General features: G+C 41.7%; 1 protein-coding gene across 1 annotated transcript in view; it reads left to right on the forward strand.

The window, feature by feature from the left end:
- The window catches only part of SPEF2 (sperm flagellar 2), a 126,178-nt gene that overhangs the window by 74,344 nt on the left and 35,645 nt on the right, over positions 1 to 16,189 (forward strand). Inside the window, exons 25-30 of the mRNA XM_066618176.1 lie at positions 2,759 to 2,919; positions 4,240 to 4,417; positions 5,728 to 5,980; positions 7,718 to 7,837; positions 10,008 to 10,146; positions 11,352 to 11,581. Of these exons, the coding sequence (XP_066474273.1) occupies positions 2,759 to 2,919; positions 4,240 to 4,417; positions 5,728 to 5,980; positions 7,718 to 7,837; positions 10,008 to 10,146; positions 11,352 to 11,581 (1,081 nt within the window). The remainder of the gene's footprint in view (positions 1 to 2,758; positions 2,920 to 4,239; positions 4,418 to 5,727; positions 5,981 to 7,717; positions 7,838 to 10,007; positions 10,147 to 11,351; positions 11,582 to 16,189) is intronic.

Raw genomic sequence — 16,189 nt, forward strand, 5'->3', positions numbered from 1 at the left:
GACATGCATAAGATTGCACTGTTCGTATCTGTGACAAGGATGTACCCTAAAACATTTTACTTGTCTTTATAGAAACTTGTTTGGCTTCCCTTCAAAATTCTCACGTTTTTTTCTTGGGAGAAACCCTGCAATTCATTTCAAATGTCAGTTCTTAGAAATGTTCGTGCCAACCCTTTATTATAAGACCACCTTTAATATTTCTGCCTCATTGACATCTGTCGTAGAGTCTGGTGTCTGGTATTGCATTGACAATAAAAGGAGCAGATCAGAATGGGACACTGAACCTTCCCCACTTCTGCACATTCATCTGTTATGTAGTTTCCTTTATTCCAAGTTCTGATCCTGGAAATGAGCCAGGGACCAAGAAATGTGACTGAAACAATGCCCTGAAGGGAGGGTTCACCAACCCTCTCCTTTTCACTCCCTTTTGCTGTTGAAGTGAGACATCTCACATCCTACTTTATATGTGATCAGGCAGACATGTGAAAAGAAACACAGTTGCAGTCCTGGAGCAAACCTGTTAGCATCTGGTTTGGACCAAAGCATTCCTAAGGGATGATGGTGAAAATGTTCTAGGCTAGATCATACAGAAGATGACAGGATACAGTCTGGAAATGAATGTACAGTCAAACTTAGGGGGATCAGTGTCCTCCACAGAATTATTTTGAGTGGAAATATAAGTCCCAAATAATGCTATAGTACTATTGCCCAAAATTTTGATTTGGAGAAAGAAAACAGGGAGACACCCAAAGCAGAAGGTACTGTAGTAGTTGGTGACTTTAATTACCGTCACATTGGGTGAATTAATGTTCAGGCCATGGGCCTAATCAGCCCAGACCATGCAGCTCCACCAACAGAGCACACACTGCATGCTATGGGAGATACCAGACTGCCCCAGAGGTAAATAACCTTTTTTCTTGCCTCTCCATAGGCCTTCAGTGAGTCTCCTTAAACCTTTGCCAACTATTTTTCTGCCATTGGTCTGTGACTTGCAGTGATCAGACAGCATAAGGTCCTCATAAGATTAGGCCAGGGGTGCCCAAACCCCAGCCCTGGGGCCACATGTGGCCCTCGAGGCTTCTCAATGCAGCCCTTAGGGAACCCCCAGTCTCCAATGAGCCTCTGGCCCTCCAGAGATTTGTTGGAGCCCACACTGTCCCGATGCAACTGCTCTCAGCGTGAGGGCGACTGTTTGACCTCTCGTGTGAGCTGTGGGTTGAGAACTCCCTCCACTGCTTGTTGTTTCACGTCTGTGATGCAGTAGTGGCGGCAAAGAAAAGGCCAGTCTTGCTTTGTGCAAGGCCTTTTATAGGCCTTGAGCTATTGCAAGACCTTCATTCATTCATATAAGTAATATATTCATTTATGCAAACTTATGTAAATTTATTCAAATTTTAAATGTAAATTAATTCTTTTCTTCCTGACACAGTGTCAGTGAGATGATGTGGCCCTCCTGTCAAAAACTTTGGACGCCCCTGGATTAGGCCAAAAGAGAGAAAGTTTTTAGATACATGAATGACTGTGCCATAGACCAATTAGTCTTGGAACTGTCCAGAGGGCAGGCAACCCAAACTAAATCCAGTGTGATGCCCAGGGCCTAGTGCAAGATGTAATTGTTGTTACTGATAGGGAACTAATAGGGAACCGTGACCATAGTGCTATTCAGTTCAACGTATTTGCAACTGGAAAGTTTCCAAAGAACCACAACACAGGCACACTTGCCTTCAAAAGAGGGGACTTTCCAAATGTGAGCGAACTAGTAAAAAGAAAGTGGAAAGGGAAAATCAAGAGGGTCAGATCTCTCTAGAGGGCATTATGGCTTTTTGAAAAACACAACAGCAGCTCCACTAGAATATATCGTAAATAAGAATGTACTAAATAAGAAAGCCACCACCAGATCCAGAAGGACACCAGCGTGGCTTATGCGTGAAGTATGTATAAAAAAGAGGGCTTCCTTCAGAAAATGAAAATCTAGCCCAATGAGAAATACAAAAAGGAATAAAAGAAATGTAAACTGACAGCAAAAAAAAAAAAAAATTTGCTGAGTGCAATACTAAAAATATCAAGGCAAAGAATAAAAACTGTTTGAAACATATCAAAAGCAAGAAACCTGCAAGGGAGGAAGTTGGGTTGTTAGGTAATTAATGAGAGTATAAAAGTTTTAAAGAGGATATGAAGACTGCAGGAAAGCTGGATGAATTATTTGCATATGTCTTCACGACAGAAGACCTAGGACAGATACCTATGCCTGAACTGACTTTCTCAGGAAGGGAATCTGAGGAACAGAATCTAACAGAAGTGACAAGGGATGAGATTAAAGAGCATATTGCAAATTAAAAATTAGCAAGTCCTAAGATCAAGACAGCATCCACTCGAGAGTTTTAAGGAACTCAAATGTGAAATTGCTGATCTAACAAAAGTATGTAACTTGTTCTTTATAAAAAACCTCCATGCCAGAGGACTGGAAGGTAGTCTATGTAACACCAGTATTTACTAACATATTTAGAGGAATTTTGGAAATTACAGACCAGTCAGCTAAACATCTGTGTTTGTCAGCAAAACCCATAACCTCTTTAGTGTCCAGTTTGAGACTTAAATATGTTGGTTCCTAATGAATTAAGGACCTGGACCATTCTGTGAATCAGTTTTTTCTATTATAAGTACTTTATTCTGATGTTTTAAGAATCGCATTATCCGCTGAGGTACGGTGGCAGGAAACACTTGATTTAAAAGCTGTTTTTCCTTGTATATAATGAAGAATGAAGTGGACCGTTTCCAGGATTCCAAGAGACTTTTGCATGATTATTACAGAGGAATGGAAGGCAAGATCCCAACCGAAACCAACACAGAATTTATCAGAACACCGCTAATAGACCTGATTCCAGGAGAAGCACCTTTGGAAGAGGGCAAGCCTAAAATGTACAATAAGAATTTGCAACATTGCAATAATTACTGAATAGGTGTGTGTGTGCACGTAACTGAGAGGGAGAGTGTTTGCATGAGTGGTATTAACTCTTGTTTGGTTTCCTGTAATGCACTTTATGTGGATTTGCTCTTGAAGACCTTTTAGGTGTTTCAGCTAGTACAGAATGCAGCTGCAAGACTATTAAAAAGGACAAGACACTATGATCATGTTATGCCCCTATTTTTTTCAGCTACATAAGAAGAACCCCTCTGGATCAGCCCAAAGGCCCATCTAATCTAGGCCCATCTAATATTATTAATATTATCATATTAGGATTATAAAATTAGCTGCCTAGGTTGCCAGTCTTCATCCAGGTGCAATTCAAGATGCTGGTATGACCTTTAAAGCCCTAAATGGGTTGGGATGTTTAGTACCTGAAGGACCAGCATCCCCCACGAGTCTGCTCATGATCTGAGATCCTCTAGAGCAGTGCCACTCAAAGGGGCCACTATTGTGGACCGGGAATTATTTTTCTAATGTGCCATGGATCGGCACTATATACATATAGTACTGATCTGTGTTGCATAAGCTTTCCTGGTCTTCCCTGCTTCCTTCTTCTGGCTTCTCAGAGCCTCTTGCAAGGCTTGGCATGTGTCCAAGTTGCTTGTCTTGTCTTGGGAGACTCTGAGAAGCTGGAAGAAGGATGCACTAGAAGACATGCTATGGACCAGCAGGTGATGGCTCATGGACCAACAACCTGTCTGCAACCACACTTTGAAAAGCACTGCTCTAGGAAAGTGCCCCTACGTCATCCCTGGGTGTCTGAAGTGTGGCTGATGGGAGCATGCTTCCTGGGTGACTCCCTTCCTGTGGAATTCTCGTCCAGAGGAGATTCATTGAGCTCCTTCCCTCTTAAGTTTTCAGAAGAAGGTCAAAACACAATTATTTTGAGAAACCTTCCCAATTCCTTTGATCACTGTGTCTGGAGAGCTGGTTTCTTCTCTCCTGTTTTGCTGGATGTTGGTTGTAATCGCAGTTGCCTGCTCTACTGTTGTGTGATTTTTATTGTGTTTTTAAACTTATATTGTGAGTTACCTTGAACTTTCAGAGACATGGCAGGATGTCAGTATTTTAAAATAAATAGGAAGGTGAAAAGATCAGGCTTCATTAAGTTCCGTGTATTTTACCTTGTATTGTTTATAGTTGCACAGCTTGCCCCCTCAGAGCCACACATCATATGATACCTTGTTAATGTTTAAAATGGTTCTCTGAGTACTACAAATACATGTTGTGAGGAATACAAGAGTGAGTTTTTCCCCCTCTCTCTTTTCAAGAATTCCTATGATCGCTCGCAGATCTCCTTCTCCAGAAGTCAACAGGGAAAGGAGCAAAGGATTTCAAGCAAAGCCTAAGGATGAACTGCTTTCTGAAAGTGTAATATTTAATTTTGGTTCAGATGAGAAGCTGATCACGGACACATGGCACAATCTCGTAACGGCAATAAATAACATGGTGAGAAGGTCTTGCTTATTAAAACTCAAACTTAGATTCATTTTATAGTGATGTTCAGTCACTAATTATTGCAGTGTCCTCTGTGTGGGAATGCCTTTGAAAGGTATTTGGAAACTTGTAGAAGCACTGCAGCCTATTGACAGGTTCACGATGGCACACTCACATATTTCCTGTTTTGAAATTCTACTTTAGATATCTGATTACTTGAGTAAAGACATTCACAGCACAATCCAATGCATATTTACTAAAATGTCCCATTGGAGTCCCAGTGGTGCTTTCTTCCTGGAAGGCATGCATAGGATTGCAGCCTCAGTAACATGAATGCCAATGTACCAATGCTGACAAGCAAGATGAGGGCATGCTCGGCCTTAATCACTGCTTGCTATGAGTAATGTGATCAGAACTGTGTTTGCTCTGACCCAATGAGCTGCCTCTGCTGCCCCTGTTCCCTGCCCCAAGGTGCTCTAGCCTATTGTATTGGGGAACGCCTCCATATGAACCCTTCTGGCAGCTAAGATTTGCAAACCAGAGACTCTGATTTGAATTTCATCTCAACTAGAGGCCAGACTGGTCTCTACAAGCAGCAGAGCCTTTCTGTTGTGGCCCCTGTGCTTTGGATTGTCCTCTCTTCTGAGCATCCTACTGGTCCATCAATCCTCAGAAGTGGTTTTGGGAGAGCACGCAAAGGTCCTTTAGTAATTTTCTTCAAAGGTTTTCCTCAGTGGAAAAGAGAAAGTGGGAATGTCCTGCTGCTTGACTCCTGCATAATACAGTAGTTTATGGTATATATTTTCTTCTCTTTCAATATTTTATTATTGCCAGTCATGAGATGAGAACACACACACTGGAAGATGAACTCCCCAAAGCTTGAAGAATCTCAGTCTTGCCTCATCAGCCCTCCCTACCAGCCTCTCACTCTGTGGTGTTTTTTTTTGGGGGGGGGGGGGATTATTTCCAAATCCTTTAGAGCAGCCATTTTCAACCACTATGCTGTGGCACACTAGTGTGCCATGAGTGGTCCACAGGTGTACCACGGGAATTTGGGAGAAGATAATTTATTAGTAGGGCCAATGGGGATGTGAGCTTCCCAATGGCAGGATGGTGTGCCTTGTCAATTGTTAAAAACCTGGTGGTGTGCCTTGACCATTTAAGTGCCTTGTCAGTGTGCCATGAGATAAAAAAAGGCTGAAAATCACTGCTTTAGAGACAAACCTGAGCCCTCTCACTCATCACTAGTTACATGGCTGCTCCTGGCAGTTCTGCTGAAACACTCCAGTTACTTCTACTAACGTGTGACCCTTTACATTAAGGTTAGTACTGAAATCCAGGCAAAAGAGGCAGAGGAAGAAAGAGAACGGCTGCAGCAAGAAATGAAAGAGAAAGAACGGCTGAAATCTTCCCAAGAGGCTGCTGGCAAAGGTGGGAAAAAAGGCAAAGGGAAAGGTGGAAAAGGCGGCAAAGAGGCGAAAGGGAAGGACAAGGAAGGAAAAGGAGGAAAGGAAGGAAAAGGTGGAAAGGAGGCCAAAGGAAAAGAAGGCAAAAAGGGAAAGAAAGGGAAGCAAGGTACAGGACTGTCTTTTCTATGGGATTCTGATTAGTGGAATTGCATGTAATCAAGACAATAAATAGAGTGTAGGCAATGGATAGAGATAGGAGAAAGTGATGAGAACAAAATAAAAACTCACAACACCACTTTCTGTACTTCTAACTTTTGTCAAACACCCAAATCCACAAAAAAAATAAAACCATTTTCTCCCATCTCTAGTGATGGATTGCTTGTAGTCATCCCATGTGCAGCAGGCTCCACACAAGGCCAGCAGAGTAGAGGGAGGCTTGAGTGAGACTTCTAGGTTTTAGAGGGTCATCTTCTGCCCTCCTGAGCTCCACTATACAATGTTTTCCCTGTGCAGTAGGAGTTGGATTGCACCCAGCTTTGCTGGTATGTGGTACAAAGAAGAATTGGCCCTAGACTAAATAGTGGCCAGGTGAGGGGCCTGTTCGGTGCTCAAAAAAACTCCATTTGGGGTTTGTTTCCTTTAAAAAAAATTGTGTTGGCAGCCTCCTCCGCAACACTGATGCTTGATCCAGAATACTATATGTGAATCATATGAGAAGAGAACTTCATTTAAAAAAAATTATCGCTTGCTTTGCTCCTCGTATTACATAGAGACCCAAGGCAGCTCACAGTCAAGTTAAAACAAAATCCATAAAACAATAATAGCACAATGCAAAGTCAAAAGTTTGTGCATACGAAGCTATAAATCTGTGCTTATTCATGCCATATCTCAAGAAATAAAACCAGGCTTGTTTCCTCAAATCTTATTGAAGTTTCTCATTTTAATTAAACAATAGCTGGATGCCTGGTACCCTCCAAACTTGCTCCCGTGGTCACCATCTGCCCCTAATTCTGTGTCTGGTCAAAAGGAAATTCTGCACTCCCAAAAGCCCAATCTTGGAAGCAGAATGTGACACTTGCTGGTGTACTTGAGTGATGCTTGCCCTATGTCTTTGCGTCACTACATTTTACAATGCACAGTCACAGTGGTCTGTCCTTTTCTTCCCTCAGTGCCATTTTGCAAATTCTGCGGCCACTGCTCCCTACTTTTGCTGAGTAAGCCAGCCAGGGCACAAGGCCAATGGAGAGGCTAACCAGGAGGCAGTGAAGAGTGATGCAACTGGGATCACTCTAGGATGTACAATGGTGGATTTCAGGGTCGCCACCATAAGCCCCAGTTAGGACTGGGCTGTCAAGGAAGTAAGTCCCCCTTATATTCAGTAGGACTTACATTCTAGTCAGTGTGCACAGGATGGCATCAAAATGCCTGTCATTTCCTGAAATGCTGAAAAAATTAATGCTATAATGTTCAAGTAATAGTTATTTTTGCAAAACACCAACAGTGTTAGTAAATACAGACTGAACCCGGCATCTGTAGGGGTTCTGTTTCTGGAACCCCAAGAGATGCCAAAAACTATGGATAATGAAATCCACTGTGGGGGCCAGCAACTACTCCAGGGCTGTGGTCTGAGGTCTGAGGAGTCTGTGTGCAGCCTCCCTGAGCCTCTAAAGGCTTCTGAAGGCCTCAGACCACCTCCCTGGCATGCCCAGAAGATTCTTCCGGTTATGTCCAGGAGTACGGGTTGGCCTCAAATCGGTAAATAAGAAGACTTGACCTTTAACCATGTCACAGGTTACATACTAAGCATCTGGATCACAGTGCAACAGTAACATAGATGGTTACTGTTATGGTTCAGAGAATATATACATTCTGTTCTGTGCAAAATCTTGACTTTTCCTCACAGCTGCCCATTCTCCACCTGTGGTTGAAGCAACACCAGTTCCTCTATCCCCAGAAGAATTAAAAAAACTGGAATTGAAGCTGAAAATGAAGCAGGAGTACTTTACTGCACTGGAGCTTGAAGGTATGTATTAATTGCAATGATGTAAGTTCAGGAATAGCTCAACATGGTAATCTGGATGCTACTAAGCTGAAAATACTGAAGAACACACATTGCCTCTGCATCTTCCATGTAATGCCCTGCAATGTGCTTACAGGCATTACAGGCACAATGCATAGCTATGTATTAAGGTTAACTGACTGGGAAAGGAGGCTTGGGAAAGGCAGGCTGATTGAAGGAAGTAGTGCCTACTGGTTAGTGTGCACATAGCCCTTCCTTCCCTTTATTGGACCACTAGTTGAGCAGGGGAAAACCTTGGTAGTTTTTTCTACTGCCACCATCCCAAGCTGCAAAGCCCAGACAGAGGGGGCCCATCTGGGAACCCCCACCCCCACCTCAGGAGACCGCTGAACTCTAGGGATTCTTATTAAAAATCAAAGCCACAGTAGTGTCTGCAAGGCAAACAGATGTGACAACCCATGGAATTCCCAGTGAACATGAACCAGGCAGGCAAAGAGTCAAACTGTAACTATTTCATTAAAAGTTCAAAAGGAAAAGAATGAAACAAAATGGGGAAAAACGGGTAGAAAAAGTACAAGCAGGCTGGTGGGAAATGCCTAACTTAGCTAGATGGATATAGAGCAGAGCTGATCAATGGATACACTAAACAATAATTCTCAACAGGATACTATTCAGGAACATAGCCCACAATCCCCCTCTGCCTCTCCCCCAACAACATGTTGCTACATTAGACCTGGTGAAGTTAGCAGGTTTGGCTTAGCTTGCACACAAATGAAAAGAAAATTAATTCCCTGATTACATCTAACTTGAAGTGGCTGCTTGCATTAGTGACTTAACATTTTGTCCCAGGAATCCTCATCCCCTGCACTTGGCTGGAGAGCACACAGAGTTTCCTTGTGGTGGGACCTACATAGCTTTTACCAGTTACTTGATTGATGGAACCCTCCTAGCCACTCCATCCCACATTTTTACCTAGATAGATGTTTACCTGTCTAACGGGAAGGCATTTCTTATAGTTAGGTAGAATAGCTACTCTAGACTGTCAAGATTTTTTCTGAATCCACAAAACCCTGTATGTACTTATAAAAATTGTGTTTCAAACAGACGAAGGACAAACGCTACTGAACAAGCATATGAGTTTCTGGGAGTTAGAAGTGTCCAAAAAGAAGGAAAAAGGGAGGCAATGCAGGGGACAGGGCATTCATCACATTAATGAGGGGGGGATTGCCCCATGAGTGAAAACAGACACTGCAGTCATAGTGTAGCTTGTTGAACTAAGTTCCTAGAGGGGACTATATAGGAAAAGACCAGGTGAACCTGCATGTCTTGTTTTTGAGTAGATTTTAATATTTATGGGTTTTATGTGATTTTATGTTGGAAGTCTGGTTTGAATGCCCTTTGGGGAGATAAAGTGGTGTAGGTTTAGTAAATAAATAAATAAATGTCACCTTGCAAGCAGAGACACTAGGGCAGTGTTTCTCAAACTGTGGGTCGGGACTCACTAGGTGGGTCATGAGCCAATTTCAGGTGGGTCCCCATTCATTTCAATATTTTATTTCTAATATATTAGCCTTGATGCTACCATGGTATGTGACTTCATTTGGGGAAATGTTATAGACCTGAATTTTTAACAGGCTTTTAGCTATGTTCTTTTAACAATGATAGTCAGTGGAACTTACTCCTGGGTAGGTGTGGGTAGGAGTGCAGCCTAGGATTGTTAAACATTTTCCTGCTTGATGATGTCACTTCTGGTCATGACATCACTTCCGGTGCATCCTGACAGATTCTCTTTCTAAAAAGTGGGTCCCAGTACAAAATGTGTGAGAACTACTACACTAGGGAATAAGGAAGACTGCCTTAGCTATGGTTTACTTGCTGAGTATGTAGTGCTTAACCATGCTTAATGCAAGCCATTGTTTCACTTAATATTTACAGTCTATCCTTAAATCATGGTTAGGTATTTGGATATATTGTGTAACCAAGATTAAAGAAAACAAAGTATGGCTAAGCATTTGAATCCTCATAGCATCCTTGTTTGCACCTCTCTCAGCAATGCCACGGAATCAGGTGCCATCTCCTAAACAACAATTAAGATAATCTATGATTATTGAACTATAAAAGTGATAGCAGTGTGTTTTCATTTTTACATATTCTAAACCCACTTTTTAAACAGCTGAAGCTGCAAAATCTCGACTTGAGCTGTTAAAAGTTAAAGCACTAATCTTCGCTGAAGATCTACGAACAAAAGCAGAACTAACATACAAAAATATGGAAAAATGGCTTGGAGAGCGGTTTCTGGCTGAAATGTCTAGGTAACAGCTGGTTAATTTTGACACAGCATTGATACCATATTACAATAGATGAACCTGATAAAGTGATCGGTCCAAGAAAAGATAAAGATGTCATGTGGGATGAAAGGTTCATTTCTAATTCTTGGCCACAATCATGTCTGTCTAAAGACAGATTGGCTGAGGAATGTGGCAGGTGGATTATGACGGGGTTTTGTCGTTAAATATCAAGCTCCTTGACATTTGATTTTGTGAGTTGTAGCAATTTGTTATGAAAGTAGTATAGACTGGGTCAAATGAAACATGTGGGTGGTTTGTGAAAAGTCTTGATGGTTAAATGTAGAAATATAGAATATTCACCCTTAAATAGACCTTGGGTTTGCCGGTGAAATTAAGACCATGCTTAAGACATCACATGTTGATGAACATGACAGAAAGAGGCAGGGACAGCAGAAAGCACAAGTGCTTCAAACTTCCTGTCCCCTCATTTCTTCATCGTTTGAATTACAACTGTTGTGTCCCGTTTGCTGGAGGACATTCAAGCGCCTGATGAGGAGACAGACTTCACATCTTTCTGTGGCAAGCACAGCAGGAGAAGAGAATGTGAATGTTCTGTTCTTGCTGCATGAAGAAATAGGAACAGGAAACACAGGGCACTTCCTCTTCCTGTTTCTTCTATATCCCCATGATATCTTAAGCAAGTTTCCATGTGGGAGGTGGACTCAGTGTAGCAAATTTGGGAGGCAGTTACAGCAGACAAGATAGTTTCAGTGTTTATAACCATCACATAGTGACTGTAATGAAAACCGTTTTACATCCTCTAAGGGATATGTGGTTTGCTTTTTGTAGTTACTGATGTGAACTAAGAAATATGCTGATCAGCAGCAAAGTTTTGACATAGTTTTGGCATAGTCAGCACTTGGGACAGGCTTACTAGTGCAAGGTGCACAGCTGCTGATCTTGGGCCTTGTGCATGGAGACCACCACAGCCATCTCTGTAGCCATTGGTCCTTCTTATCTCCTCACTGAACACAGTTGCAGCATCTACACTTAGGCCATTTATTAGTACAGGCTTGTTGCTGAGGGTCACAAATGCCTTCCCTAGATGTGATCACAGCACCTGCAAGAGCAAACCCCCCTCCGCGGTCTACATAATATTGTTATAGTTTCCAAATTCTCAAATTCTTATGTTCAAGAGTCATTTCCTTGTTTGCTGTATATCTTTACAGTGTTGACAAATTAACCGAGGTTGCCCGACACCATATTGAAGCATCTACCAAAATGCAGTATGAATTAGTTCTAGAAGGGACGGAATTTTACATTAACCAAGATATCAAAGTATTTCCAGATCCTGTTCCTCCACCTCGCCCTCCATCTGTAGAGACTGCTACAAATGGTACTCTCACTATTTCACAGCTTAGCACTCTTCATAAGCAATTTCTACAGGTGGCACCCAAAGGTAGGAAAACCCCTTCTTTGTATGTTTGTAAAAGCAAATTAGCTACCTGTTCAGGCTGTACGGCTACTAAAACTTTTACATTGTTGCCAGTAGTCTGTCTCCTGCATGACTTAGAGAGGGTCTATGCTATGGTTAAGAGAAGCATTGATGCTGCTTTAGACATTATTTTTACTTTACATTTAGAATTTTTTAAGGCTGGAGACAGACTATTGTGCTATTGATTTTTTTCCTGACAGCTGAAAGTGGTTTGAAAGAGGAATTGCTACACATCATAATGCATATACTCATTCCACCTGCTGCAAAAGGTTTTAGTATTTGTTCCCAAAACATGCAAAATCTGTTTAAGCAGTTGCAACCGTGGGACAAGAGAATTGTACATGCACCATGGGAAGAGAAGCTAATCACAAGCTCCTTTTTCATTCTTAGAACTGTCTGTCTCTAGCCTAAGTGTACAGGATTGGGCTGCTTGATAGGATTGGGCTGCTGGGTGGAACACAATGCAAGAGTGGAAGACACTTATGCTGTCACAAAATGGCCACCAACAGCACTCACAGTGCTCTAGGAGGGATTGGCTCAGATGGCAATGGTGCACTCTGGATCCTATTCCCTCCCTGCCCCTTCCCCTCAGACTTGTGCCAGCTAGAGCTGCTGCATGTCTGAGGAGACTCATGGCAGAGTGGGAGTCTTACAGAGATATATAATACTCTTGTTGCACCATCTGATTTGGGAATAAGAGAAATGAAACAATCCATTGGCATTTTCTGATTTGGAAACATGGTATGCCCTTACTGATCACCCTCTTACAAGCATTGCATCAACATGAGCAAGAAAAAAACCTCATAGAGCTCTGCTACAGTAGTATCATATAGGAAGTCAGCAGAAAAAATGGAAACCATAGAAGGAAACTTCCGTGCTATATCCGGAATAGTATTTTGACTCACAGAAGTAAGCTAATATTTGTGGCCTCCGAGTACTTTTAGTCACGAAGAGAAGATTAGATCTCATGCAGAAGCTCAACGAGCAACATGGAAAACGACTTCTTTAATGATTCTTACTACATGAAAGAACATTTGTACAGAAAGTGGAACATTGGCTCTCTGAATCAGCAGTTGTCCCAGGACAGTTCAGTTGGCCAAAAAGATAATTGTTATGGGTTTTTTTTCTTACAAAACAGTCTAAGAATGAGTACGCTCATTTTTGTTTCTCCTCCATTGTTTTGTCTTTCAAACCTCCCATAGTTTGGCATCGGGCTCTAACAGTTGGATATTGACAACACTTTTCCTTACAATTGGATTCACTTGATTGCAGTAGAATGGGCAAGCGTAGTCAGGCTGATTTACACTGGGACTGGCAATTGAAAACAGAGAACGAACAGAAAAAAAAATCCTGGAAGTTCTAACTTTGCTTGTAATTGTCACTCTATTCCTATGAGCCCTCAATTCCCTTCCTCCATGAGTCTTCCACATTGGTGCTACCTTCCCTCCCTACCCTCCTCCTGTTCCATGGTGGCTACTCTGCCCACTGTGGCAAGAAGAAAAGAAGGTTAAAATTTCCTCTTTCTACCCCTATTCCCTTGTATATTGGGAAATGTGGTTTTCACAGGCACCTGGCATCATCAGGTGCCCTTAGAAAACTCCGTTCTTCTGAGTTGCAGATGTCATGGGGTGGAGGAGGGCCAGAGAGAGAAGAAAGGGGAAAAGGGACAGAGAAAGACCCCCACCATTGTTGCTGGCATTGTTGGAGCAGCAGCCACCAATGTCAGAGCTGAAGTTAGATAAATGGGTGGGTGGATGGGAGGGAGGGGACGGAAATCTTCACAAGCTCATACTAAAATTGGAGACTTATTTGGGGGGGGGGCATCATAATGCATTATTAGTAGCTGAAATTTATGTTCCAAGTCAAGAAATAATAAGGTTTGGTGATAAATGCAAAACATTCTTACAGGTAACAACCCTCAAGACTGCCAGTTCATGCTTTACTTAAATTCCAGGGCCCTAAGTACATGCCTCTCGCATACTGATTACATTTAGTTGCAAGTAAAGTTCAAAGTGCAAAGACATGTGAACATGGGGTGGGGGTTGCCAGGAACACACAGGTCTTATCACAGGTGAGATCTGTGAGTTCCACTTTAAAACTTGAATTGTGAAGAATTTGCAGCATAAGCCACTCATGTTTCTGCAGCAATGTATTTAAGCTATCGCATGAACCAACTCTTAGAATGTATACAGTATTATCTTCAGAGAGCAATTATCTGGAATAGTTCCTTGTATAAGGAGGAAACTAGCATTCTTAGTAGTCTACAAGATACCATTTGTGTAAGACACACAACCTCAGGAGTTGCCCGAAAACTGAGAAATGTGTTTCTGTGTTGCAACTTTTCAACTTTATTATGCACGAGTTCAGGTTTGTTTTTTTTAAAGAGCCAGACTGCATTTTATGTGTAATCCTTTTCACGTGTGGCATGAAAGTTCAGTAAGTTTAGTCAACTTCACAGTTCTGGAAACAATCTACCCACTTCTCTGCCCACACTTGCTTGGGAAATTTCCTGTGAGCCTTCCCTAAGCCACTGGAATTGTTCTCAGGACTGTGCTTGTGTTGCACTTCCACTTGTGCCCAAAAAGAGTGCAGAATTGATCAGTGAGTGCAGGACATAACTTTCTGAGAAGCTCAGTTTCAATTTTGTTTTCTGACAAGCCTGAATGACTGATGTGCTTGAAAGTGCATGGACAATTCCTGCTGGAATGACAGAAGTCTGCAAGGGTGCTGAATAAAATAAAGGCTGAAACTATAGTACTTTGCATAGTCTTCACTAAGACTAGAAAAATTATGCAAAATAATAGAAGATGTGTAAAAGAATTGATGTAATAATTATGCTGATGTGCTCAGGGCATGCCATTTATATAGGATATAGCATTTAACTTTCCATTGATGCAATAGAATAGAAATGTGCAGTTCATGCTATAGTTTAAAATAATACATGGCAGTGATAGAAGGGGAATAATGCAAAGTAAAAATGTAGGCATGGTGATCAAACATTTTTATACTGAGTTATATTTAAAATATTTGTAGCCATAGCAGCACTGAAGCAATTTAAAAGCAAGAATCTAACTCCAGGCAAAATTCAAAATCAATCAAAGAAGCAAGATCAGTTCCCAGATAAATGGCTGTCAATGTACCCTTGGCTGAAGCATGACAGTGAAAGAGATACAATGTACTGTGCCTTGTGTCGGAAACATAATGTGGATTTAGGAGAGCGGACACACAATTTTTGTTCTGGAACTGATGACTTTAGACTGGATTTGGTCAGCATACACCACAGCAGTGAAGCACATGCTTGGGCTACCTGTATGGAAGCAGCCAGTAGCTCTACCCCAGACACAGCAACCACTGACCAGATGTTAAGCAACCTGAGTAAAGCAACTTTAGGAAGAATAGAAAACCTTTTTAGAACATGCCACGCCATTGCCAAAACTGGGCGCCCCTTCACGGACCTGGACTGGATGTGCAAGCTGGATGACATGAAGGGGGTGGATATTGGTTCCATCTTTAGAAATGATAAGGCTGCAAGGATCTTTATTCATTTTATTGCTGAAGTGGAACGAAGAGCCTTGAAAGAGAAATTAGAAAAATGCAAGTTTTTCTCGCTCATTAGTGATGGTGTTACAGACAGTGACATCGCAGAAGCAGCCCTTGTTTATGTACGCTTTGCATTTCAAGGGAAAGTTCATTGCCAGATCGTTGGGGTTCAATCAGTTGACAAATTTGATGCTTCCGCTGTGAAAAATGCCATTTTGAAAACATTACAGACAAATCTGCAAGTCAATTTGCCAAGCCAAGACTGGGCAAGGAAACTAGTTGGCTTTGGAAGTAATGGGGCAGATGTTATGGTGGGACAAAACAATGGGGTGGCGAAGCTTTTGAAGGAAATCCAGCCATGCATTCAGAGTGTGCATTGTCTTGTACATCACCTTGAAATGACTTACAAGGCAGTCCTGAAGAGCACTCAGCTATATAATATTCTAACAGATCTCTTGCAAAATATGTACTATTTTTATCATAACTCTCCACTGAATAAGAGTAATCTCAAGCTAGCGTATGAAGCTCTTAAACTGAGACCAGCAATTCCTTCTCGGATTGGAGGTTCGCGATGGCTCCTTCGGCTACAGACAGCTCTTCAAATCCTGCTAAAAGGATACCCTGCCATTGTCCTACACATGAGTAAGGTAAATGCTCCTTAAAATATCATATGGAGAAAAGATTAATTAGTGGATTTTTGTCAATGTTTTACTAAATTGTTTTTATTGCTGAGTTCCAGATACAAGAAGAGCCATGTTCCTTCAATCATCAGAAGGCCAAAGACTTTTTAAAACTCCTTCAGAAAACAGACATCGTTAAGTTTTTCCACTTCTTGTTGGACGTCATTAATGTCCTCAACATCCTATCTCGCGTTGCCCAAGATCAGAACTCTTCCATTGCAGATGTGTTTGCAACCATTCAGTCAACAATGGAAACACTCCAAATGTATCAAGCAAGGTTGGATATACTTCACAAATAATCTGTGTCATAACAGCTGTATAAGAATCAAAGACTCATAGTATATTTCTTAAA

The sequence above is a fragment of the Tiliqua scincoides genome, chromosome 2 (genome assembly GCF_035046505.1).
Source record: "Tiliqua scincoides isolate rTilSci1 chromosome 2, rTilSci1.hap2, whole genome shotgun sequence".
Lineage (NCBI taxonomy): Eukaryota > Metazoa > Chordata > Lepidosauria > Squamata > Scincidae > Tiliqua > Tiliqua scincoides.